This window comes from Populus alba, chromosome 3, assembly GCF_005239225.2.
Source record: "Populus alba chromosome 3, ASM523922v2, whole genome shotgun sequence".
Classification (NCBI taxonomy): Eukaryota; Viridiplantae; Streptophyta; class Magnoliopsida; order Malpighiales; family Salicaceae; genus Populus; species Populus alba.
Window position 1 is genome coordinate 14,078,556 of NC_133286.1, and position 25,922 is coordinate 14,104,477.

The 25,922-nt window shown below is 34.3% G+C and overlaps 4 protein-coding genes across 6 annotated transcripts; all 4 read left to right on the top strand.

Moving 5' to 3' along the window:
- Window positions 1-1,643, top strand: LOC118028630 (3-isopropylmalate dehydratase small subunit 1). Its single transcript, XM_035032305.2, has 2 exons — window positions 1-830; window positions 1,337-1,643. Exon 1 carries the CDS (start codon window positions 55-57, stop codon window positions 814-816), a length of 762 nt encoding a protein of 253 aa, XP_034888196.1. The 5' UTR covers window positions 1-54; the 3' UTR covers window positions 817-830; window positions 1,337-1,643.
- A 2,898-nt stretch (window positions 1,644-4,541) lies between these two features.
- LOC118028629 (F-box protein At5g07670) lies at window positions 4,542-7,431 on the top strand. Its single transcript, XM_035032304.2, has 2 exons — window positions 4,542-6,099; window positions 6,819-7,431. The coding sequence occupies exons 1-2, from the start codon at window positions 4,850-4,852 to the stop codon at window positions 7,129-7,131; spliced, it is 1,563 nt and encodes a 520-aa protein (XP_034888195.1). The 5' UTR covers window positions 4,542-4,849; the 3' UTR covers window positions 7,132-7,431.
- A 1,078-nt stretch (window positions 7,432-8,509) lies between these two features.
- LOC118028627 (uncharacterized) lies at window positions 8,510-16,500 on the top strand. 2 transcript variants are annotated; one of them, XR_012169423.1, is made up of 16 exons: window positions 8,510-8,871; window positions 8,978-9,061; window positions 9,198-9,271; window positions 9,396-9,429; window positions 9,641-9,699; window positions 9,862-9,976; window positions 10,093-10,130; window positions 10,498-10,595; window positions 10,808-10,863; window positions 11,995-12,274; window positions 12,409-12,521; window positions 12,996-13,052; window positions 14,137-14,202; window positions 14,375-14,436; window positions 14,955-15,029; window positions 15,584-15,626. XR_012169423.1 is itself a non-coding variant. In XM_035032302.2 (16 exons), the coding sequence occupies exons 1-15, from the start codon at window positions 8,701-8,703 to the stop codon at window positions 15,644-15,646; spliced, it is 1,383 nt and encodes a 460-aa protein (XP_034888193.1). In that variant the 5' UTR covers window positions 8,515-8,700; the 3' UTR covers window positions 15,647-15,688; window positions 16,187-16,500. The 2 variants fall into 2 exon arrangements, 1 of the variants encoding a protein (XP_034888193.1); XM_035032302.2 differs by lacking the exon at window positions 14,375-14,436 and adding an exon at window positions 16,187-16,500 and having other exon boundaries at window positions 8,515-8,871; window positions 15,584-15,688.
- A 198-nt stretch (window positions 16,501-16,698) lies between these two features.
- On the top strand, window positions 16,699-25,456 carry LOC118028628 (protein PIN-LIKES 3). Of its 2 annotated transcripts, XM_073408189.1 has the most exons (12): window positions 16,699-17,284; window positions 17,384-17,433; window positions 17,530-17,707; window positions 17,924-18,003; window positions 18,090-18,214; window positions 23,523-23,644; window positions 23,747-23,989; window positions 24,154-24,246; window positions 24,472-24,572; window positions 24,684-24,736; window positions 24,834-25,019; window positions 25,123-25,456. In XM_073408189.1, the coding sequence occupies exons 3-12, from the start codon at window positions 17,573-17,575 to the stop codon at window positions 25,245-25,247; spliced, it is 1,263 nt and encodes a 420-aa protein (XP_073264290.1). In that variant the 5' UTR covers window positions 16,699-17,284; window positions 17,384-17,433; window positions 17,530-17,572; the 3' UTR covers window positions 25,248-25,456. The 2 variants fall into 2 exon arrangements, with proteins under 2 accessions (XP_073264290.1, XP_034888194.1); XM_035032303.2 differs by lacking the exon at window positions 16,699-17,284 and having other exon boundaries at window positions 17,296-17,433.
- The last annotated feature ends 466 nt before the right edge of the window (window positions 25,457-25,922 follow it).

Genomic DNA, 25,922 nt, shown 5'->3' on the forward strand with positions numbered 1-25,922 from the left:
AAATTCTTCTCCCTCCCCTCACCGCCTCTCATTTCACCAAAAAGAATAAAAAAAATGGCAGCCTCCACCACCACAATCTCCCTCTCCAGAAACCCTAGTTTCTCCACCACCAATCCCAAACCTTCCCTCTCTTTCCTCTCTCCTCCTTGTCTCAAACTCCCTTCCATTCTCCCCTCCTTCAAACCCCTAACCTCCCACTCCCCACCTGACCAACTTCTCTCCATCCCACGCGCCACGGCCGCCGCCACCCCCACCACTACCCCCACCACTTCCTTCCACGGACATTGCTATGTCGTCGGCGACAACATCGACACCGATCAAATCATCCCCGCTGAATACCTTACCCTTGTCCCTTCCAAGCCGGACGAATACGAAAAACTCGGTTCCTACGCTTTAATCGGACTTCCGGCGACTTACAAAACCCGATTCATCGAAGCGAACCAAACGAGAACGAAATACTCGATCGTAATCGGGGGTGAAAATTTTGGGTGCGGGTCTTCGCGAGAACACGCACCTGTAGCGCTTGGTGCAGCGGGGGTAGCTGCGGTTGTTGCGGAATCGTATGCGAGGATTTTCTTTAGGAATTCAGTTGCGACGGGAGAGATATATCCGCTTGAATCGGAAATTAGGATCTGTGAAGAGTGTAAGACTGGTGATTTGATTACGATTGAACTTGCGGAAAGTAAGTTGATTAACCATACGAGTGGAAAGGAGTATAAGTTGAAGCCTATTGGTGATGCTGGTCCTGTTATCGAAGCTGGTGGCATTTTCGCTTATGCCAGGAAGACCGGAATGATTCCTTCCCAATCACCATGATTTTTATTTTTATGGTAAGAAGTTCAATAATCTATGCAAATGTTTATGAATATCACACACAATTGAGATTTGAAATTGCTGTCATGTGATTTTTCTTCTAATTTTATGCTGCGGGTGTTACTTTTTATGTTCATGTTAACTTAATCTTTGTTAGCTGCAATATAGATTAGACCAAGTAAGGTTTGTAGCGTTGCAGAAGAGCAATGCTAATTTTACCAGAAACGACATAATGATCACAGCCATTGGCTCACTCATTTATTAGTCGTGATCTCTTGGGAACAATGCTTCTATAAAATTAGGATCATTCATTGCGGAATTTAAGTTATGGTTTGTAAGAAGTTCCCTAATTATTTTTTGCTACTGGTTTCAAGAATTTATAGATGCATGCCGCATAAGCTGGGACGCATCAATATATGCTTGGTGGTTTTATTGCTGGAAATGTTGTTTTGCTTTCTTTTTATTACTTGATATTTTTTTTTGTTGTTGTTGTTTATTGCTTTTTTTCCCCTTCTGTTTGCAGTTTGTGCTGTGCTATTGAGGATCTCGTGGATGTGTCAGGAGTAGAGGCGACCCAACTTTCTGACTCTCACGATCAACTTCCTATATCAGGTCCTGTATTAGAACTAGAATAATTTCCTTGTTCTATCTGTGTACTCAACTGCTCATGCTGTCCTTCATGTTGAGCGTTTTATTGGAAGTAATTAAATGATAAGAGAATAGTGTGAGGGCGAAAGCATGATGTTGTTATTTTAGTGATTTAAGGTTGTTGAAAGTTAAATGTGAACTCAAACTTGTTTTTCAATGTCTGATTTCTGAGTTGTGTTTCACTAGTTTTTGTTTGCTATTAATTGAGACTGTAGCTGAAGTCATTCAAGGAGTTGATCTTAAAACTCCTGTTGTACACATTTTATAGCTGATGTTGCCATAGGAGCCATTAGAGACTCCCAAATTGGAGTCATTCATGGTGCTATTTCTGTCATTGGTCGATTGTAGGTATCAATGAACTAGCTTGATTAGAGTTCTCGCATAGCTGACAACTGATAAGCATCTTTGCTTGTAGAGCTGTTGAGGTATTATACTACTGATGTAATCTTTGCTCGCTTTTATGATCTAGGCTTACCCTTAGAAGGTTAGCATATGAATGGCAAAGATTACATGGCTGGGCGTTGGCCGGGCTCTTGCTTTGTCTGTCGGATGTACTGCTCCAGCGTCATTTGGAGAACCCTATAACAATTACCAACACTTTGCAGAAATTTCAAGTTCTCCGCTTCCTTGTTGACATAAAAGAATTGCCGCACAAGTGTTAAGGGCTCTAGGTTATCTCTTGTCCTTAATCTGATTCCAGTCTGGGTGGGTTTGCTCGCCTATTTCTAAAAACACTCATCCAATGGTCTAAGGTCACTGGACCACTGGTTTGACAGGGTCAGCAGATCAAGCCCAATGTTATACCTTAGAAATATTATGGTTTAGAAATGTGCAATAAAATGTCTGTAGCTTGGTGAAAAAGCAGGCGCTTAGAAAGACTGTTTTTAGAGTTCGATTTTTAGACACTTCACAAGATTTCATTGTTTCCTTCTTAATCACAAGCAAAAGCCCACGAAAGTACTGGATCAAGACTCATAAACCATGCAGTTTAGTGATAAATTGCATTTGGCATAAGGTTAAAATTTTGGCGAGATTTTAAGGGAGTAAGATTTGAAGATGTAGTGTTAATGGTGTTAAGTATTAATAATGTTTAGTATGAGTTGAAATAAATAAGGATAAAAGTGGATTTCAATATAAATCAAATCAAAATTTACTTGAAACAAGATTATTAAGAACTATATGATATTAATACTCGTGGTCCGAAAATGTAAGCGTAAAAGAACAAATATAAATTAATATAAGATTTTAAAATAAAGGAGGGAAAGACAAATATAACGAAGTTTCTCCCCTCAAATTTCCTTTACCCTCTATGAGGTTAGCATTTAAGCCTTATTGTGGTTAAATATTATCTCTTCCCTTAAAATATTTCCGCCCCCCGTATATTGTGCTAAACACCGTTTATACTTGCCATTTTTATATTCTTTTATCCTTGTCCCCAACAATCAAAAGATTCAAAACCCTTTTCGTCTCCTTTCCACCGCTTATCAGTGGTTCTTTTGTTATTTGAAGATCTATGTTTAACCCATTGGGTCATGTTACGATGAGGCGGGTCGTTTGGGTCGACAAAAACCCGTATCACGGCAGTTGAGCTTGAGTGGGTTGATGGCTTAAATGGGCGAATTAGAAATCCAACATTATCCAGACCCCAGGCCACTGCTTCTCCAGTCTAACCATCAAGTCCAAACTCGATTTGACAACACTGATTCTAATCATCCTATCACCCTATGGCCTTCTGCTAGCGACAGTGGCTGGGATCAGGATAACTAACTACATTATTGTTTTTAAATTATATTAAAAATATTTTTTTTAAAAAGATATTTTTAAAAAAATATATTTCTTGATAAAAAAATATTTTGAAAATTAACTTTTAACAAAATATTAAACATTATGTTTTTTTTTTAGTTTACAAAAATACCATATTAGTTATTCCTTTTGTTCTTTAATTCAATTACGTCCACATGTTAATGTCAAAGAAACAACAAGAAGATGTTACAAAATGACTTTGATGATTCTAAACATTTTCAACATTAGGAGGCTATTATTGAAGATTAAAAAGCATAGCACTCCATGATAACGGATCTCACCTTGCCACACGAAAACCATTGTATATTAGATTCTTCTTCTTCTTCTTTTTCCATCAAAGTTATGTATTTCTTTGAAAAAAAATAATTAAAGATATTATTAGTTCTTTCATAACTTTGATGGCTACGAGCCCACACAGCACGAATGGACCATGAAGCATAAAATTGAGGTCCCTGGCGGTTGAGACATATGGATTCGTTCATATGCGTTGTTTTTAAATTTGCCAAGGGAGTTCCAAAAAGTGAACCTAACACAGGCTTCCGTCCCCACTTGCAAACCGAGTTTTGAATCCATTAACGGCTACTTATAACGGCATTCTGATTGGACTCTCCATTTTTATCCAAACAAAAATAAAAAAAGGTACAAAATCATTGACCACTCCCTGCAGTCTCTACTCTCAAGTGTTTTCAATAAGCCTTGTAAAAGCTGGGCAAACCTATTTCTAACCACTTGTTTATGGTTAGACTGTCTATATTCTACACACACACATATATATATTACACACCCGTGGTTCATATATACTCTAGATTTTTCCATTATGTAAGTGACTTGTAAAAAATACGTGGTTTCACTTTTGATATTGATGGTTGGGAAGAAATTATTATTATTAATTTGAGAACAAGAGGTATAATGGAAAAAAATTATTTATATAAATAGAGATTAAATTATCTTATTAAAGATATAATTATTTCAGTAAAATGGTATATTTTAAAAATAAACGGTTGTAATGATAATTGAATTATAAGTTATTTTCTGTTTATGTTTATTTTTGTGGTTGAAAAATAATTTTATAAAAAAATTTTTTTATTGTTTTTAGATTATTTTAATTTTTTGATATTAAAAATAAATTTTAAAAATAAAAGAGTATGCTCTCCTAACCTAATTACTCAATAAAAAGGAAGAATAAAACATAAAACAAAATTGTCTAGAAAGAGGCGAGAGCAGGCAGAGGCAGCCAATTCAAATTTTCAGATAAAAACAAAAAGCGCCATTCCCCAAAATAAATAAATAAATAATACTGAAAACACTCACCCGTTCAAACTTCCTTTCCTTCCTTCCACCACTTTCAAAGCCATATTACATTGCCAGAAATTCCACTCACAGCCTAGAGAGAGGGTCTCTGTCTCTGTCACAGACATTCAAACACACCAAATACAGACGATCATCTTCTTCAGAGCTCAGACAACGCAACATGTAAGCTCCTCCACCACCCGCTTACTCATTTCATTTCATTTCTATAGAGCAGCTGCAGCTGCAGCAGCACCACCACCACCACCACCACCACAAACAACTATAAAAAAAAACGATGTCGTTTTCAACTGAGAAACCTTTAAAGAAGAAGAGACCACCAAGGTGGTCGGATTTATGGCTCAAGAACACAAAACCATTGAAACATATTGTCTTTGCCATGCAGCTCCAGTCCCTCTCCAACCCAACAACTCCAACACCAACACCAACACCAACACCGAAACAGCAACAGCAGAAACAACAACAAACAGACCCCCCCACCAAATTCAAAGACAAAACAGGAAACCTAATCTCCAATCTCCCCCACATTGACCGCACACTTCTTTTAGGTGACGATCTACTCTTAAAAATCCTATCTAAATTGCCAGATTCTCAGAGAAACCCTAATTCACTTGTTTGTAAACGGTGGCTTAATCTCCAAGGCCGTCTTGTTAGGTCTTTAAAGGTTTTAGATTGGGAGTTTCTTGAATCTGGGCGTTTACTTTCAAGATTCCCAAATTTGACCCATGTGGATTTGCTTAATGGGTGTGTTGTTAGACCCCACGATTGCTGTGTTTTGTTGAGTCATAGGATTTTTAAGATGGATATAAATTCTGGGGTTTCTGGGTTTTTACCGGATTGGCGTGTTTGCGAAGAGAATTTGTTGCCTGTTGAGGTTGTTGATAGAGGGCTTAGAGGGTTAGCCTCAGGCTGTCCGAATTTGAGAAAGCTTGTAGTGGCTGGTGCTAGTGAGATGGGGTTGTTAAGTGTAGCTGAAGAGTGTTTGACTCTGCAAGAATTGGAGTTACATAGGTGTAATGACAACGTGTTGCGTGGGATTGCAGCGTGTGGGAATTTGCAAATTCTGAAACTTGTTGGAAATGTGGATGGGTTTTATGGTTCTTTGGTTTCAGATATTGGGTTGACGATTTTAGCTCAAGGGTCTAAGAGGTTAGTAAAGATCGAGTTAAGTGGGTGCGAGGGTAGTTTTGATGGGATGAAGGCCATTGGACAGTGTTGTCAGATGCTTGAGGAATTGACTATTTGTGATCATAGGATGGATAATGGGTGGTTAGCTGGGCTTTCCTACTGCGAGAATTTGAAGACTTTGAGGTTTTTGTCGTGTAAGAGAATTGATCCCAGTCCGGGGCCGGATGATTATTTGGGGTGTTGTCCAGCTCTTGAGAGGTTGCATTTGCAGAAATGTCAATTGAGGGATAAAAAGAGCCTTAAAGCGATGTTTAAGTTGTGTGAAACTGTGAGGGAGATTGTTGTTCAGGACTGTTGGGGATTGGATAATGATCTGTTTAGCCTGGCAAGAACTTGCAGGTAATGAGTTGTTTTACTTTTAATTGATTACTTTTAGTAGTGTTTTCAAGGCTTTCAATTATTTGCAGTCCTTGAGGGTACATTAATAGTACCAGAAGCTCTTTGAATTATTGCAGATGATCTTCTGTTATCATCCATTGAAGCTTCTTCATGCATTTTTAACAATTGCAATAATTTGTAGTTGATATGCTCAGGATTGTGTAGTTGAAATTGATAGTGAATCATTTGTATTTAACTGCCTGGCTGGAATGTGCCACACTCACGCTTAACAGGTGCTGTTGGGTTTGAAGTTAACTGGCATTGACACTGATTTTTATTACTTTTAGATGCATCTGATTATTAGATTCTCCACAGCAATAGTGACTGCACCACGATTGTACAAGAAATTTATGTGCATCTTGTAATTTCTTAGTTTAACTAGACATGAGAAAAATCTCAGTGCAGATTTAGTTCAATTGGAAAAAGAAAAGAAAAGTGAAAAATAATTCATTGGTTCACCTAGACAAGAAAAAAAAAACCTATAATTTTACAGGGAACATTATTTTATAGTTTATTGACTGGTGTTTTGACATTTACTTAGATTGAATAATTTTCTTGACAAATTCTTATAATTGGAAGACTGTGCTATATCCAGTTGATGTTGATGGGCAATCACTATAAGCTTACGTGGAAGTTTACATGTTTGAGATATAAGTGGTCGCATGTAATTTATTTTTCAGGAGAGTGAAGTTATTATCTCTGGAAGGATGCTCCTTGTTGACAACAGAAGGTCTGGAATCAGTACTTCTTACCTTGAATGAACTTGAACATCTTAGAATAGAGTCCTGCAAGAACATAAAGGACAGTGAAGTCAGTCCAACCCTTTCAACCTTGTTCTCTGTTCTTAAAGAGTTGAGATGGAGGCCAGATACCAGATCTCTTCTTGCATCAAGTCTTGTGGGAACTGGCATGGGAAAGAAAGGTGGCAAATTTTTCAAAAAGAACCTACGCCTGGATAATTATACGCAGATGATCCACACAGCTACTTTTTGAGGGTTCCTGATTTTGTCTTGAAATGCTATATCCCTGTGACCATCCAATGCTCATGCTTTGCATGGAAAGGCAAGTGGATCAACTCAACTGTGAAGAAGGTTTGCACCACTTCACTGCTTGTGGTCAATTTCAAGTGCTTTATCTAAAGAAATACCTAGTTGTAGAAGTTAGGACTCTGCTTTTAAGATGTTATATTTGCCAACCATTCTGTAATTAGACCTAGATAACTGGTCGTGTTATCTTCTGAATGTTGAATACGCAATGTACTGTCAACCTATGGCAGCTTATTCTTCGTTTCAAGATTGCTGGAAAATTAATGTAATTACAGCTAACGTTATCAAGCCCATTATTCTGGTTAATTTAAGGGCTACGCTTCAGGCCTTGTCCAATTCCTAAGCTCAGGCCAGGCCCCTAAGAAGCAGAAGCAAAAGCGAGCATCGGGATGTGGCTCATTCAATGCCATCAAAAGCTAGACCATGAGTACGCTACAGTATTTGGAGGTCTTCGCACCAAGCACAGTGGTAGTTTAATAAATTATTAGGGTTAGTGCGGTGTTTTCACAAAATCAATTAAAATATGTTTTTTTTTTTTTTTGCATTTTAACGCATAATAAAATAATTAAAATATTATTGAAAGTAAAATTTCTAAGTCTGGCATCCAAGCTTTTTTTTTTTCCTCATATTTTCCTACTGATTTTCTCGTTTTAAGCAAGTTTGTTAAGGGATAATTTGATTTTATGTTTTTTTTTTAATTGTTATTTTTAGTTTTGGATTCTTTTGTATAATTAATTTTTTTTAATTTTATTATTTAACACTTGATTGGTCAATGATAAGATGTATTGTGGATTTAATGGGTTAATATGAGTTGACTTGATTTTTTTATATTAAAAGTAATTTTAATATTTTTTCAAATATTATTTTTTATGAAAAAAATATCCAACGGGATATAGCTAGAGTTCACGTCTATAAGTTTTACAACTAAATAGAAATTCCATTACTTTATTTACTATATTAAATCTCAAAATTTATTTATAACATCAGTCTATATAATTCTTTTATTTTATTTTTCTTGTGAAAACAAAGTGCCTGGTTTACTTGGTTAGTCCTTGGCTTAATAACTAGGGCTAATTTGACACAATTGATAGGATCTGTTTGACGTTTTGCTTTATTTTTTTTAATAATTTTTTAAATTGTTTTAATATGTTAAAATTAAAAATAATTGCTTTAATATATTTTGAAGTAGAATATTTTTTTAAACTTATCCTTTACTTACTTTCCTAACTGCCACGAAGAGTGTCCGAAATTGAATCCTTTCTGCTGCTGTAGCAGTCAGGTTTGTGCACGTGTTTTTCGAAATCTATTTTTTCACTCTTTCCTTGATAAATAAATAAGAATTAAGAGCCGAGAGAGAGATAGAGGTCACCCATTTTTTATTTTGAGACCTCAAGTTTTAAAAACTGCGCGTAAAATTGTGCGGTTGTTGAAACTTAAAAAGAGAGGGAGGAGGCGCACCGAGAGACAGAAAGTGAAGTTTCTGTTGAGCAGAGCAGTGGCAGTGCAGAAAGTGAAGATGACGAGAAAAGGGAAGGAAGTTGTGATATCAACAAGCCTTAATCACAACGGTGCCGAAAATGAGGAAGAAGAAGGCGGTTTCGATCACTCAAAAATCAATGGACGACCTTTCTCTCCTTTCCCAAGTTTCTCCTCTCGCAATGCTTCCTCTAAATACGACTTTGTCAAGGTCTGCGTTTTGCTCCCTGCAATTTTCTTCAAAACCTAAATAAACGATGAGAACCCTTTATTCAATTCAGTTGATTTTTGTTTGTGGTGGTACATATTTAATACAGGTGAAGGTGTGGTTAGGTGAAAACGCTGATCACTGCTATGTTTTATCAAGATTCCTGCTCAGCAGAATGTTGACTGTCACTAAGGTCTCAAATTATTTACTCTTTTTTTTAGAGATTGTGTTTGATGACGAAATTTTATGCTGATGGTAACAATTAGTGTTAATTGTTTTTCGTCTCCGAGTTTCATTTTTGGTTATTCTAAGATTTTTGGTGATTTCAGATACCCAATCATGTTGCTATTAAAATTGCTCTTGAACTCAAGAAGCTGCTTATCGATAACAGCCTGCTCGATGTGTAATACCTATTCTAACTTTCCTTTCGTTTTTCTATTTTTACCCTATGTGTTAGTGTTGGTGATAAATTTTTGGTTTTTCCTAAATTTTCCAGTAATGTTCAATCTCTTGCACTATTTTTGCAGCTCTCAGTCTGATTTGGAAGCCAATCTTTTCAAGGTATATGGCCTTTCCTTCTTTAATGTTACAATTCTTAGATGCCTATGGATATCAAAGGGTAATCTCCTATATTAGAGGAGTTTGGATTTGCCAATTTCTTTCTTGTGACTGTCATGGAAGGACTGCACTAAACACTAGAACACTTTTGAGAATTTCTAAATATTGGATTTAGTTTCATTAGCCCTCCTTATACATAGGAGTCTATTTGCAGCTTATGGAGCGGCGGGGGTATGGAGAAGAGTACATAAATCATTACAAAATGATGACCAGGTAATTTAGAGTTCTATTCTCAGTATTCACTTGACTTTTGGCTGCTCAGAAGCACCTTCTTGACTTATTATCCTTTTCTTCATAAAAAAAATAAATATAAAAGGTTTTTGCAGATTGTATGTTGAAAAAAAATTGATTTTTTTCCTGATTATATCCTTTTAGATTTCACTATCAACGAGTGCCCTTGGTAATTCTTGTTTGTGGAACTGCCTGTGTTGGGAAGTCTACCATAGCTACCCAACTTGCACAACGGCTGAATTTGCCTAATGTCTTGCAGGTCCTTCCTTCCACCTAGCTTTGAAGAATTATGCTTCCCTTATTTTCTTTTCATGTACCCACTCGTTTGGGTTCAATACTATGCCTCACATTTATGTTTTTTTTTTCACGTGACAGACAGATATGGTGTATGAATTGCTGCGAACATCAACTGAGTATGTGTATTTCATGCTTTCCATTTTTAATTTCTTGGTTTCTATTTCCGATGTTAGAAGCATTTCTGTCTAGAGGAATTAAGAATATCAGAAGCATGCCAAGCTATCTAGCATGCTAAATGAGGAGCAAGAAAGGTTTTAATAAGGAAGATTCTTTTTGAAAAATGTATATTGTTGACTGGAAATAAGGACTCTGGAATTTATATATAACCAGGTTTCATTTTTTTTTTTGACACTATATTGTTGTCTCTAGTATATGATATTGCATCCTACAATGAAGATTATTAGTCATGCTAGCTATCACTTAACCCTTTTTATTCTCTGGATCATATTAGATTACTCACTTCTTCTCTTTTATCCGAGTTAGTGCACCATTGACATCTACTCCTGTATGGGCACGGGAATTCAGCTCTTCTGAGGAGTTAATTACTGAATTTTGTAGAGAATGCAGAATTGTTCGTAAAGGTAGCCTGTCTGTTTTTCCATCTTTCTTCTTTGATCACCCTTCTTATCTGAAAAATTCCCCTTTTCCTTGCCTACCCATCTGATATTCATAGTTTAATTATTTAATGGGATTTCAAATATGTTCTTTGTTATACTAGAAACTGTATTAATTTTGCTAGATGGTCTGCAAGTGCATGGGTTTTTGATTAGTTAAATTAATGCTTACTTCATAGGTTTGGCTGGTGATTTGAAGAAAGCAATGAAAGATGGAAAGCCAATTATAATTGAGGTAAGGCTAATTTTCCATTGTTATGCAGGTTGTCAATTATATTGCACCATCAAAACTTCCAGTCGACACTTATTTCTTTGCTGTTAATATCCGCCCATCTGCTAAGATACTTAAAAAAACCATACATCAAATGGTCTTATGATGTGATATCATGGGGGAGTAACAGACATTGAGCTGGACAATTCTTTTGGAATTTGATGCTTGGCATGAACATATTTGATCTGCATATTAAAAATCTGGCACTCATTGCTAAATTACTCTCAAATTGCACCCCTTTTTAATTTAGGATGGGTGGGAGCCTGTGTTCTGCGCATGAATGTGCATGTTTTTCATAAATGTTGTTCGCATTGCATTGGTGGGCTATCTAGTTTTTCAAAAAATAGTCCTGTTATATATAAAAAATGGAACAGTGTCTGCATCTATTCATTGAAGCTTTTATTTTGTTAACGTTTGGGGTGTTTGTTATGGCTGTTATCATCCACAATCCTGTAAATGAAGTTTTGCTACAATAAGATGACCTCAGTAGGGAAAGATTGTGAGGATTTTGTAGAAGTGCAATACCATCAGAATGATTTTAATCTTTGGATAAAAAAACTGTAAAATTGTTTTATCAGCCTCCTTGCGGTGCATTCCTTTTGGGGATTTTGAGAGGGAATTCTTTGTTTGACCTTTAATGCCACGGGAGGGCCAATTTGTTTTGATTTTGTATCTCTTGCACTTTCTGCTAAGGATGATGTCTTATCCTGCTCCTCTCTTATCAATGATATTTTCTTACTTATCAAAGAAAAGAAGATGATCGGAAACTAATCAATGTTGAAAAGATGAGTAATTATGCCTTTAGTTATTCTCTAGGGGAGTCAGAAAAAATTGTAGTTCTGACTGGCTATTGATGATGTTGCCAAAGTTGAGGAAGTGGAAGAGGGGACTGTGTGTTCAGATCTGGTGCAGTTAGGTTGTGATTAAATCTAATTATTGAAAAATGACTGGTAAACTGACTTGATAATGCCCAAGCATTTTTAATGTAGAAACATGTTGTAAGATGTTGAGATTCTTGCTATAATATTGATTGGCATGGTAATGTCTCCGAGCACTCCTGTCTGATCTGCAGTTGTTTCTGACAAATAATGATAGGGGATACATTTGGATCCAAGCATTTACTTGATGGATGAAGAAAATAAGTTACCAGCTAAAATGCCAGAAAAATCTGAGACAAACACTGTGTCAGTGAGTCTGGATGATGATCCTGCAAGACAGCTGGAAAATAATTCTGTCAGTGAAAATAATACTGAAAATAGCAACTGCACTACGGGATATTTGACCTCAGAAGAAGGGAAATCTGTTAACCTGGTAAATAAAGTTGTGGATTCACAGGAATCTATAGATAAAGCTGGAAGCATTTCCGACAGTAAAGGTAATTATTTTTCTGGTTTTGATGAAGAGTTCAATATTCTATTTAGCCTCTTCTAACTCATAAATTGTTTGATGACAAGTTTTGAATGCATGCCTGAGTGACACCGGTGACAGTTTCCATTCCTGGATTTTTAGGTGAAACTATTAGGGATCTTGAAGGAGATAGAAAGACTTCTGTTAGCTTAAAATCTGGTCCTGAACCAATAATTATACCAATAGTTCTGAAGATGGCTGAATTTGACCACAAGGTTTGTACTTCTATTCTTGCTGTGTCAAAAGTTTCTTCATATTCTTGATATAAACAGACGGTACTTGTTTCTATATCTGAATTATATCGTTCAACTTCCCTTCCCTAATTATTTACCAAATGGATGGTACTTATTCCTACATCGGAAATATATTTGTTTTAGTTACCGTCCCTCATTATCTGTCACTTTTTGAAGGTTTCATATAAGGGTGTTTGACACAACTTTTCCTTCTGCTTTTATGTGCTTTTCAAAAGTGCTTTTGACTTGAAAAAATATTAAATTGATGTTTTTTAGTGTTTTCTGATGGTTTTGATGTGTTGATGTTAAAAATAAAAAATAAAAAATTCTGAAAAAAATTTATTTTGATGCATTTTTAAACATGAAACTATTTTAAAAAGCACCCTGTACTACAATCCCAAACACTTGCATCCTTATTATTTGTCCCTTCTATCAATCTTTTCTTCCTGTGTGCAGGCATTACTTGAGGAGTGGATCTCAACACGTTCATTCAGTGATAAATGCTCTGCTGAGGTATCAAAGACTGCTGAGTTATTTTTGTCATTTGCCAACGTCAAACTTAGGCAATCAATCAAGTTTTAATAAGTTAACAATGTTAAATATTAGCAAACAATCAATGAGACAATCCATGGTTAAACTTGGATTTCCAAATCAGAGGTTTTACATTGTCAGGTGCATATCTGGGGATGGATGTGTGGGAATTTAGGGGATGTGGGAGGCTACCTCATTGATCACCAATACCTTAACAGGCCTGGCTGAAAATGTGGTAAATTAGTTTTAGTAGTAGAAGTAACATGGTTCTTCAATAAAATGCAAAAACAAAAACAGAATAATAAATCAAGCAATGGTCAATGACCCTGGTGAAGCACTTGCATTTTTTTTTTAAATGTTAAAGATAAAAGGCATTAGAAAATTCTGGCATGAAGATTAGCAAGATGAAAGCAATGAACAGTAATATGATCAGGCATTGATGGAAAATACAGTAACTCCTGATGTATTTGGTGAGTGGGAAAGTGGATCAAAAGCAGCAAATTGCAAAATCAACCAAGTGTTGCCAAGTTCAAATAATTCTAGATTGGATTAAGATAGCAAATAATAACTTCTTGTTTGCTCGCTAACACTTTTGTTTTGCTTAATCAATGGAAATTGGCTGGAAAACTCCTTATTCACTTCAACAAGTAAAAGTCTAGCTTAGTATTATTCCACTAACAAGCTTCTTGTTTCAACACTTTGCTTGCTAATGAAACAAATCTAGAATATAAATTAAAGAGTTTTTACTTAGTGCAATATAAAGTTTGATGTTATATAGGTATTCCCAGAAATTGCTTTACTGTTATGTTTATGCTTTGGATGAATTCCTGGTTAAAACTTATTGCAGTATCAAAGAGAAATGTTTATTCCACTTTGCTCTGGTAAAATGTGAGGCAAGATTTTGTAGGAACAAGTTTTCAATTGATTTTCTTTTGTTCTGTATCCTTGTGTTGATTGTTCGCTAATTTCACAAAAGTTCAATTGATTGTCTTGTTTTTTTTTCTTTGTAATAAATAGTTTGTTGAACTTTATTCAGAATATGTTCATATATGATTTTTATTTTCAGGACAAAGATAGGTCAATTACCAATTTGAAAATCATTCAGGACTATCTCTGCTCATTCAAGTCACAGGTTTGCTTCTTCATGTGTGTTTGTTAGTTGACAACATGCCATAGAGATTTGTAGTTTTGCTTCTTTATTAATAATTTGGAAATAATTGATTTTAAATATTAGAAACACTGTGATCAAAAGTTGGATTGAGATATTGATGAGAACAAGTTTTGCTTTGATGTCTTGTCTGTAGAGTTATTGTATTTTATGACATGACCAAGTGGATAATTCGGATGTTAAAGTCAAAGAAATCAGGTACATATTTTGTCAAATTGCAAGATGAAAATTATTGATGAAAAATGGGGGAACCTTTACTCATGGTATTATGTTATGGGCTGGAGCAATATACTATTCATGGAATTGTTGTCATGCTTGGGAAGTAACTTTTGATTTGGGCTGGAGAGCATTGGAGATGGTTGATTGAAATTGAAGTGAGCAGGCATATGAACAGGGCTGACCGATTTATTTCAGTCACATGATAATTGATACTTCTTTTCTGTTTGAAAGATGGGTGTAAATCTATGATGTGGTTCAGATATGCTCTTACAAGCAAGTTTATTTATGCTTCAAGGGAAGAAATGAAGAAAACAATTAAACTATCTCAGAAATAAAGGGCGGTGACTGTATTTTATTATTAGTGTTATGGGTTTCTGAAATGTCATTCTACCAGTTGAGTGAGATCATACTTCTCAGAGTCTTAACTAGGTCTTTCAAAGTATACGAGCACCATTTTATTTTTTCTCCTAAAATACATTGCATTTTTCATTGAACAGGGTCTGACAGTTGCCAATATATCAGCCACAACATTCCCTCAAACACTGGATTGGCTGCATGGCTATCTTCTTCAGGTAAATTTTACTGATCAGTTTTGTATAATTCTGAAATGTGATGACCACTGAACACGTTGTTCACCTTGAAAATTGGATGTGTCGGAGATTAACTAACTGTTCTAACATCATATTGTTGGTCTTCTCCCACATCAGCAAGGAATTTGAAAAGCTGTTTCCCTTGTGTGCGAGGCAGTTTATTTACTGCTTCATTATCCTCTTAAGAGTTTTCTTCATCATCTTGCACATTTCATTCTTTCTGTTCTTTTTTCTCCTTAGTTCTCCAATCACACCTCCTGAAGAGGTAGCATTTTGCTAAAGAGTATGGGTTAGGTTTGACAAAAATTAGGAAGTATTGGTCTTTGATTGATTTTCTCTTCCATTTCTTTCCAATTTTTTGGACCATAAGAAATAGCATTGAAGCATTAGGTGTCAGTTTTGTTGCCTTGTTTTTGTTTCATTGAACATTAGAAAATGATCCCTCAACATTAGCAGTTGATTTTCTTCTATTTTCTTCTTGACCTGCTTATCTTGTTTTTCTAAATCTCTTCTGCCCAATTGCTTTCACTATACAGAGTATTGAGCAAGGCATTTCATCAGTGTCCAGTGAAAATGGTAGACAACCAGCTCAAAATTAGATTACCTGCGGATGCTAGCTTGAGCAGCTCAAAATTAGACAGGTATGAATGGCATCTTTGTGGTTGATTCGAATGCATGCAGGAGTAAAAATGCAATGCATTTTCAAATGCATCCAATTGATTTTGAATGAAAAGAAGAGTCCTACCAACAAAAAAAAAGACTGATCCTTGCCTAAGTGCTGATTTAGTTGTCCAAGTTGCAAATCTGTCCCCGTGCAAAAATAAATAAACAAAAATATAAATATAAATAACATAAATAAAACATGTCTGTCTTTGTTTGTACAAATGGGATGCCTGTTTATTATCATCACGTCTTAAATGGTCATTCAGAATTCAGTTGCATGCTTTTGTCGAATAACACATGACCTATCCTTGCTGAATTCACTTTTGGCTTTTGTTGCTCATACGATTACCTTATAGTTTTGTGCGCATGACTAGCTCTTGCACATTACCTGGTCTGCACGGATGGCTTTTACCTGCGCAGCCTATAGTTTTGTCCTTTTACACACAGTATACATTACTGCTATGCACTTAATGCAGAATTTGGAGGAACAGCTTCTTAGCATTAGTCGCTGAAAGCAACGATAGAGATGCAGTAGCTGAAAGCAAATTGAAGAGCTTATTGCAGAGACCTTCAACCCTTGCAAGATGTAAACTTATCAGGCCATGGGAAAGCTACTATCAGACAATGAAACTTCTTGTGATGGCAGCACTCGCAAGTTTTCGAAGCTGCCCCATGTGGTGGACCAAACTATTCTGAGGGTATATTCCAGATCTTGGCTACCCCGTATAAAACTGAGACATGTGTCTATTATATTTTCCCGAATCTAAAGTCATGATTGTTTTGCTTTTGATGTCTCCAGACTTTTTCGTGATCTTTAATCTGTATATCTAGTTTATAAACATATTTGTAACACGTTCCATGTCGTGTTGCAATAAAAAATGTTTGCATTAAGCACACCAACAAAACCAGCATACACAGAGACATTAAGATTATTAATAAGCATCAAATAGTTGATGCCGACAAGCTAGTTTAGCCTAGTAAAGTGGATTAAAAACGATTCATGACAAGCAGAAAGTTTGTCTCATGACATGATAGTTCGTCAAATAAATACCGAACAAGTTGTATAGCATTATGTCACTGAGCTTTTCCCCTTCGTACCAAATGAATTATGACACGACCTCTGGCTCACAAGTCAAGTCTGCAAGGAATAAGAAGGAGGAGCAACAGAAACCCCATTTTGTACCCCCACTTTGCAGTACAGTAACTAATAATCAAATCTCAAAATAAATAAATAAATGACTTGAGCAATGGGGACACAGTATTTTCCCTCAAACCCAGCCTTCTCCCATCATAAAAATGAAATCATTCCTGCCTTAACGGTGGCATTTCATTTATTCAAGAGATTCTTTGTGTTTCCCTTACGTATCGTAGTTGATCACTCACTCTTAAATGCATCTGTCTTATCGTCGATGTGATATCATGGTGGAGAAACTTGAATGTCTCCCATTCCATAATATGATATTTGTGGAGTTCTTGCACTGATGGGATGCCACCTCTATTTTATTGTTATTCTGATGAAGATGACAGCCACTCCATTTTTATCACTCCCATTTTTATTTTTATTTTTTTTGAAGGTATCTTGCTTTTCTTTCCCAGGTTTTCTTTAATCATAAATGCCTTGCTATTCTAAATTAAACTTCTAATCTTCTTGCCTCCTTATGGACCAAGAACAGATTTAATACACTAGTCTGTGGCCTCTAGCTGCTCTAAAGCATCCTGTTCAGTTAAGTGTTTTCTGAAACAATTTCTTATGGCAGTTAATCCTTGTGGAATTTCAGAGATTTTAATTATGAGAACCATCTTTTTTTTTTTTTCCCAGTCTGGTGTGGGAACGACTCTAAGAGCTACTTTTATAAGCTTCTATGGACATTTGGAAACTGTTCTTTGTTGCACTTATGCCAGTTTTGAAGGTGCTCCTGCTCACTGCTGTTGGCGTATTTCTTGCAATTGAGCGCGTGGGTATTTTGGGGGCAGATGCACGAAATCATTTGAACAATGTAAGTATTTGTTTGGTTCGGTTGCTTCTCTCTCTATCTGTTTATATATACAGATAAAAACTTTTTTTTTCTTTGCTTGATACAAGGAGGGGGTGGAGGGGTGGGGTGAATACATTTTTTTCAGTTTTTCCTTGCTGTATTGCTCTGATTGATGCATTGAACATTCTGAATTCCGTATGACTATAATGTGTATTTTTACACTCAATTGTTGCGCAGCTTGTGTTTTATGTCCTGAGTCCAGCACTTGTTGGGAGCAGCTTGGCAAAATTCGTAACATTAAGAAGCTTGCTTGAGCTGTGAGTTTCTCTGGCAAATTTTTCAAATTCAATTTTTTTTTTTTTCCTGCTAGCTTCTTGAATCCAACTTTGGTTGAATGATGCAGGTGGTTCATGCCACTAAATGTTCTCATCACCTTTATCATAGGCTCAGTGCTTGGATGGTTGCTTGTAAAAATCACCAATGCTCCTAAACGGATGCGGGGCATGATCTTGGGATCCTGTGCTGCAGGTAGGCTTTATTATATCTGGCTAGTTAATTGAAGGTATGTCTGCAGATCTTGAGTGTCCTTTCCAGTTTATATTTTCACAAAATATTGGTCTGAAAAAGAAAGGTCTGAAAAAGCTAGTTCGCTGGCATTGGGTATCAGTAGTCAAGTCAGAATCTTCAGGTCTGATGAGATGCCATTTTACTGATGTGAATTTAAGATTCTTTTTCAGATGTTCTTCAATTTCATGGAGTTTATCTACTTTGCTACTTAACAGATGATCCTTCCAGCACAAACCAATAAAATTCTGCCTTTTTTTTCCCTCCCTACTCAGCCCTCTCCTCCTGTCTTTCCTATCTTAGAAAAGAGGCCGATGTGCCCGTCACTGGTATTGAATCAAGCAGAAATGCATTAATTTCTACCATTTACGCTCCCATCTCACACCTTTATGCTTCTTTCTTTGGCTATTATGATGAAACCATATATATATATATATATATATATATATATATATATATATATATATATATAATTAAATACATTAAAAAATATTTATACAAATAAAAAAAATTAAAAAGTTTAATTTCTAATTTGTTAAAGTTAACTAGTTAAACTCATGATTCTAGTTATGATGAACTAAATCAAACACAATAATTTCTTTTTAAGAATGACTTGTGTTTGAAATTATGATAAACTTACAAATATCAAATCAATGCAAATTATGATATCTATTTCTCTAACAACTTAATATTAAATGATGAAATTAAAAATAAAAAGTATTGAATTAAAAGGAGGGAAAAAAAGGATCCAAATTAACACCGATTAAACCTAGCACATCTGCGATCCAGATCATGCACCTCACTAGAATTAATAAGTTTTTATTTATAATTTTTTTTTTTCATTTAATTATACCCTAACTAGGTATAGGTATGTGAAGTTTTTTTCTCATACAAAACAACAATAGAAATAAAAAAAAAATGGGCTCGCGAGACTAAAATAAAAAGCAAGCCTAGTATAGTTTCATAAAAGGAGGAGGTATTTTTTTAAGTCAAATTAAAAAAAAAAAACATTTCAATACCAAATAAAGGATGCAATAATATGTTTTTTTAAGTCTAAGAGGTTGAAAATACCATCGTTATGAAATTTAGGCTGACCCAACAAACTCATCCGCAACCCAGTTGACGCGGGGCTTAGGCCAAGTCAGTTTGTTTTTTTTTTTTTTTTTTTATAAAAAAAATTGACTAAGTGTGACCCATTCCAAATCTCTTGGGTTGACTTGTGACCTCACTGTCTCAAGTAAAACCCAATTAAAACTCAATACAAAACTTGTTAATATTTTTTTAAAAGAAATTTAAAGACAATGTCATTTTAATCTCTCTCTCTCTCCCCCGCTCTCTCTCTCTTTTAAAAAATAGGACTCTATTTTTGGCAATATCAAATTTGACTCTCTTGACCCTTTCCAAGGTCCTTGTCCCAGGCTAGGCTTCCATAGCAATAAAAAATACATTAAAAAAAAAATAAATAAAAATACCAAGTGTATGGGTCAATCCACTAGTTTGACCCATAGATCAGATCCATGTAAAAAGGCTTGGTTCATGTGTCATGGCTTCTTTTTTGTTTTTTGAATTATTAGAGAGTGGACAATGCCTCGTTGACCCTTATTTTTTCAATAAAACCTTGAAGATGACAACTGTAGACAACATGTTATCTAAAGCCATAGAAGACACTGTCCCATGTCTATAGATGACGTTTCATCTACATGCCCAGAATCTTGTGATAATAGGGTTGTGAAAAGTTAGAGCAACATGTTTTAAATAAAAAACAAAGTCCGTTTCTTGACCTCAAAACTCCTAGAAAACAAAATATAGATCTAAGTAAATTTATTTATGTCTTAAAACAACTAAAAAATCATTATAAAAATAAATAACGTATCTAAAATCCATAAATTTTCTACGGTCAGGTCTATGTTTTCAAGTGATTTTAAGATGAAATAACAACCAAGATAAACTCTCTTCGTTGAATTGTACATGTGGACACTAATATCAATCTTTCTTGTAGTTGGAATCGGTGCCAATTGAAACTCTTTTTACCACCGAATTCCGGCCAACTTTTATCTCTCCTCTCTTTAACAACGAATTGAAAAATAAAAAAAAGTGAAGTTTTGTATATAAATTAAATTTGAGAAATATTAAGGGATTTCAAAGGAAGTGTCATTGGAAAAGAATAAGGATGAAAGTAAACTTTTATGTTCAAACTTTGAAACTGCCACCTATTTTACCCATCTTTTTCAATTAGGTCCTATATCTTTCAGTTTTATCTTTTTCTTAACAATTTAACTTAATTGACCTTAAGTTTTGTCCTGAAAGGGCTAAATAAAAGAAAAAGAAAACCAAATGGTACGGAACATTCAGTGCATAATGAGTCCGTAGTGCATTGAATGTGTGTCCACAATGCAGCTGTTATAGGGAAAATGCCATACATGTTTTCTATAATACTTTACAATTAGCCATCAGCCCACGCTCCCACGGGTATGTGATTTTGTTATGAAATGAGTATGACTTATTATCAAAGGTGTGGTTAAGACACATCATTAACATGAGAATTAAACTTAAACATTTAAAAAAATCAGAATTATTGAAACATTATGATGAGAATATCTTGCTTTTAAATAAATAAAAAATCAATTTTTTCTATACTTCCAAGTTAAAAACTTTACTCGGAATTTTCTTATCAAAATCAAACAAATCATACTAATAACAATACATTAGTCTCACTTCAAGGTGTATAGAAGATCATTATTATTTAATTGAATCTGACGGTATAATTATTTCAATTGCTTGGTGAATTTTCGACGCCAAACATATTTTTAATTTATCATGACTAATGGATCACATTTTTAATTTATCATGCTATTTTTTTCTAAATCCATATAATTATGTTGGGAACCTCTTCCACCCATTCTACAATTTAACTTTAGAAAATCCTTCCAGCTCAACTGATTAGGTTTTAAGTTTGTTACTTAAAAATTATTAATTCGAGTCTCATAAATCTTAGGATCGCTAGAGACTTACATGATCATTAATTTCAGGATTTGTGAGATTAATAAAGATACTCTCAAAATAGTCCGGACACCCACATTAACATTAATAATAATAATAATAATAATAATAATAATAATAATAATAGTAAAAATTAACTTTATGCTCTAAACTGATTGCGTCTTCCATAAGTTCGGATGCTCGTGGAATAGGCGGGTAATTCTTGTAACCGTACGTAAGAATAAAATCTTCAATTTCTTCACCTCAAACATTTATCATAGATTTATGACGTGGCGGATGCAGATTTTAGGGTCTGGCTCATTAATATTTAGGACTTCAAGTAATGACTAATCACATTAAACTCTTCATGCTATATATAGTTTATACATTACACGGTTTAATTTTATTTTTTCATTTAAATTTGCTTGAGAGGATTTGTGTTTTCTAGTTATTTGCTAAGTCGATGCTGCGGGCTAATTTCTGAAATCTCTTTTTATTTTATTCATTGATCTTTTTTATTTGAATAATTTTTTTTATTAGCAGGATGTTTTTTTTATAATGAAAAGTGATGTTAATTAAAATAAAGATTTGTAAAAAAATAAGTCTAAAAAATATATATCTCTTCAATCTAAACTCTATTTCATTATTAATGCATTTTTTTGTTTTTCAACAAAAAATATATTTTTTTAATCAGAAATATTAATTTTTAAATAAAAACTTATCATGATTTTAAAAATAAATTTTAATAAAATAATGTTTTGATGCTATCTATGTTATTAAAAGGAAAAAAAACTAATTTTTATAAAATCATATAAAAATCTTTTAAAAAATAAAAAAAATAATTCCATTAAATATTCACGAGCACATTCTTAAAATAATTTAGAGGTATATAATAATTAAAAATTAATTGTTAACATAATTATAACAATATATAACATTATTTAAAAACTATGATAAATTGAATAATAATAATTTAAATATTATTTCTATTATCTTATTTAGAGTGCATTTTGAATAAAATCCAAAAACCAAAATTTTGAAAAAATAATGTAAAAGTATAGAAAAAGGTCACGAGGTTAGGCCCGCATGTTATTTAGCTTGCTTTTTTTTTTTTTTTTGTATAGATGTCTACCTTTAATAAATAAATAAATTGGTGATGTATCATGATATTAATAGACACGTATCATTTACTAATTCAAATTTTAACTATTAAAGGTATGAGTTTTTAGATTCCAAAATCTATTTTTAACCGGTATCAAATGAAAAAATCTTACAAACATAATAAAAATCACATCAAACTCATTTCTAACCTTATCATAAAAAAAATCTTCAACAAGTTAAAAAAATATAAAATATAAAATTAAACAAGAAAAACTTTCTGAACCCAATTTTTTTTTTTTCTATTACGAATGAAAGTTTCACATCACTCTAATAAAATTCTCTAGGCAAAATGAATCCATTAACACCAAAAATGATCTTAATTATAACTCAAATGTGACAGACCGATATGTTTTTCTCTTCCCTTTTTTTATAACTCTCTTCTTTCAAACTTAAGAGCTAAAACATTAAATAAAAGAAGTTTAGGACAAAAACGTATATTACAATAACAACAGGGACCAAACACTCATGAACTGAATATTTATCGACTAAAATGATTTCTTTTCACTTGAAAATGAAAAAAGGATGTGATTTTTTTTTTTTTTAATTTGGTTGTTCTTTTTTTTTTAATTATTTCTTATACTATAAATTTAAATTTAAATCATATTTTCATTAATTAATTAGCCTCTAATTAAATTTTAAATGTTTTCAAACATCTTGAATTCATATATATATATATATATATATATATGAAGAACATAACACAACTTGCAAGAATGAAATTGAGAAAAAACATTTAAATGATGAATTTATTTTTTAAAACAAGCATTGTTCGCCCACAGTAACAAACAGTAAAAGAACATATTATTCTAATGTTATTGCATAAATTTTACTCACCGTATCTCTGCTCATAAAAATTAATTGACACCAATCCAATCCAACAAGACCACTAAATAGAAGGATACATACTCTCTATCTACATTGGAATTCTGCGTTGATTAATAATAAAAGCAGAAGCACGCTACCTTACTAGTTTATTCACATGCATGAATAATATGTTAATTTGAACCTCACATCTATTAACCAACGATATTCAGACGTCCACGTGTCACCTCATAATTGAAACAACCTCAGCTTTACTGCTATAAGTAAACCTTATGTGATGATATGATAGGATGTATATCGATGTGAACAGGAAATCTGGGCGGCATTCCTCTCATACTGATCCCAGCTGTCTGCAAGGAAAAAGGAAGTCCATTTGGAGATTCTAATGCCTGTAACACGCGCGGTCTGGCATATGCTTCGCTCTCCATGGCTGTATGGCTACATTAATTTCCAAACTTGAACTTGATTTCAAAATGGTGGTGGTAGGGAACTGGGATGCGTAAACCTCCTTCCAATCTTACTTTTATGTTTCAGATTGGTATCATCTATATGTGGTCATATGTGTACCATATTGTGCGTGTATATTCATCAAGTGAGGATTCTGATGAACCGGAACTGGATGAATTGCCGGAGGGTACGGAGTCTGCTGGAGAAACAACAGAAGATCTTCCAAAATGCCGCACAGGGCCCCTCCTCCCTTTAAAAGAGCCCTCGCTTGAAGAGGGTCATATGGAGCGCTTGGAGCTTGATTGTGTAGTGCCACAGGAGAAGGCCAAGGTCATTTGAAATTTCAATATTTACCTTCATTTTTTCAGTGCTTTCTTATCTATTTCAATATATTGTTTCCTGTTCATTATGAGCACATTTTGCGTTCTGAAGGTAAATAAAATGTTCTTTAAGAGAAATCTTCATCCTACCTGTCAATATTTCTTGACGTACAGGAGCCATTTCCGAGTAACGTTAAGCAGGGCTTTCAGAAGGTTATAAAGAAACTCAACTTGAGGAGATTGTTTTCGCCTATAATTAACGGAGCGGTATGCTAATCTGCGCTTTTGTAAATGCCTGGTTTATTCTTGAACAGCATTGATCTTTGAAGAACATTTATGGAGACATTTTTGTGATCAAGCAGGCATTGATAAGCAGCTTGCGGATTTTTTTTTTCTACAGTTTCTTGGTCACGTTAAAAAGTCTTGAAATTTTCTACACTAAAGTATAAAATGCCAGATTGACACCCTTTACTGCTTGCTTCATTTTTATAGATTGTTGGGTTTATTATTGGTGTCGTCCCTCCGTTCCAAAAAGCCTTTATTGGTGACACTGCCCCTCTTCATGTGGTGGAAGACTCTGCGTACTTTCTCGGGTCAGTATCCGTTTTGATGATACGAAGATTCTCAAGCAACCAAAAATGTTATGTTAGTTTCATTTTCAGCTACCTAACAAGTTTCCCCTGGCATTCCTTTCATGTCTGCAGGGAGGCAGCCATTCCATCTGTCACTTTGATCATGGGAGCAAATCTTCTGGAGGGTAAGCGTGATCGTTTTGATTTAGGTCAAGATCCCTCCTTCTTTCACAAGTTGAATTGTTGAGAGAAGGAAATAATGATCACCATTGATGTCCTTAGGTTTGAAAGGGTCAAAGGTGCCGTTCATGGTGATTATCGGTATAGTAGCAGTCCGGTATATTATCTTGCCGATTTCGGGAGCTCTTATCATTAAATATGCAGTCCGTTTTGGCTTGTTGCACTCTGACCCGCTGTATCAGTTTGTTCTTCTGCTTCAATTTGCACTTCCTCCAGCAATCAGCATAGGTCTGTTAATTATGATTAGTGAATTATATGCCAATAATTGTTCATGTGTTTTGGTAATAACTCCATTTGTTTCTCTCTTGTTGTTTTGGCCTTGACTTGGCAGGTACGATGACCCAGTTGTTTGGAGCTGGCCAAACCGAATGCTCTGTGATCATGCTATACACCTATGCCTTGGCCACCATTTCACTAACACTTTGGTCGGCATTCTTCATCTGGTTTGTCAAATAATTGTCACCTGCCTCTTTGATCTCTTTCGACATGATGATCTGTCAACGCATTATAAGCTAGCAGAGTTGCTTCGTTAGTTTTCTGCAAATACATAAGTAAATAAAGAGATTACGCACTGTATCTCAAGGTTTTGAAACACGACAATATCAAAATTTGCTGCAAGTATATTACACAAATGCAATAAGAAAAACAAATCCTTGTACTTTTAATTATCGTTTTGATGAGTATTTGAGTACTCTTTTCCTCTTTCTTTTTTTAATTTATTTAAATTGAAATTTAATAAAATCTTAATTAATACATAATGCTATAGTTTGTTGTGCCCTGTACCAAACCTCCAAAGCAAATGAAGAACTGCCACTTTTAACCCATGGAGGTAATACTGGCATTGTGCGATCATAAATCCCACGCTGTAAACTCACAGGCAACCGTGTAAGTTTTTCAACTCACGCTCCTTTTATCCCAAACATTTTAATTTCCACAAAATTTAAAAAATTAAAATTAATTGCCATCTCATTTGTTTTTAGATTAATTTTCAATGTCATTCTTTATTTGAATATAAATAAGAGAGCACGGTTGGATTAAAAAAATAAAAGTAAGATGAGTTATGACTAAAGATATTAAAAAAATAAAGAAATTAATATTTTTTTTAATAATATATGATAATTTTGGTACACA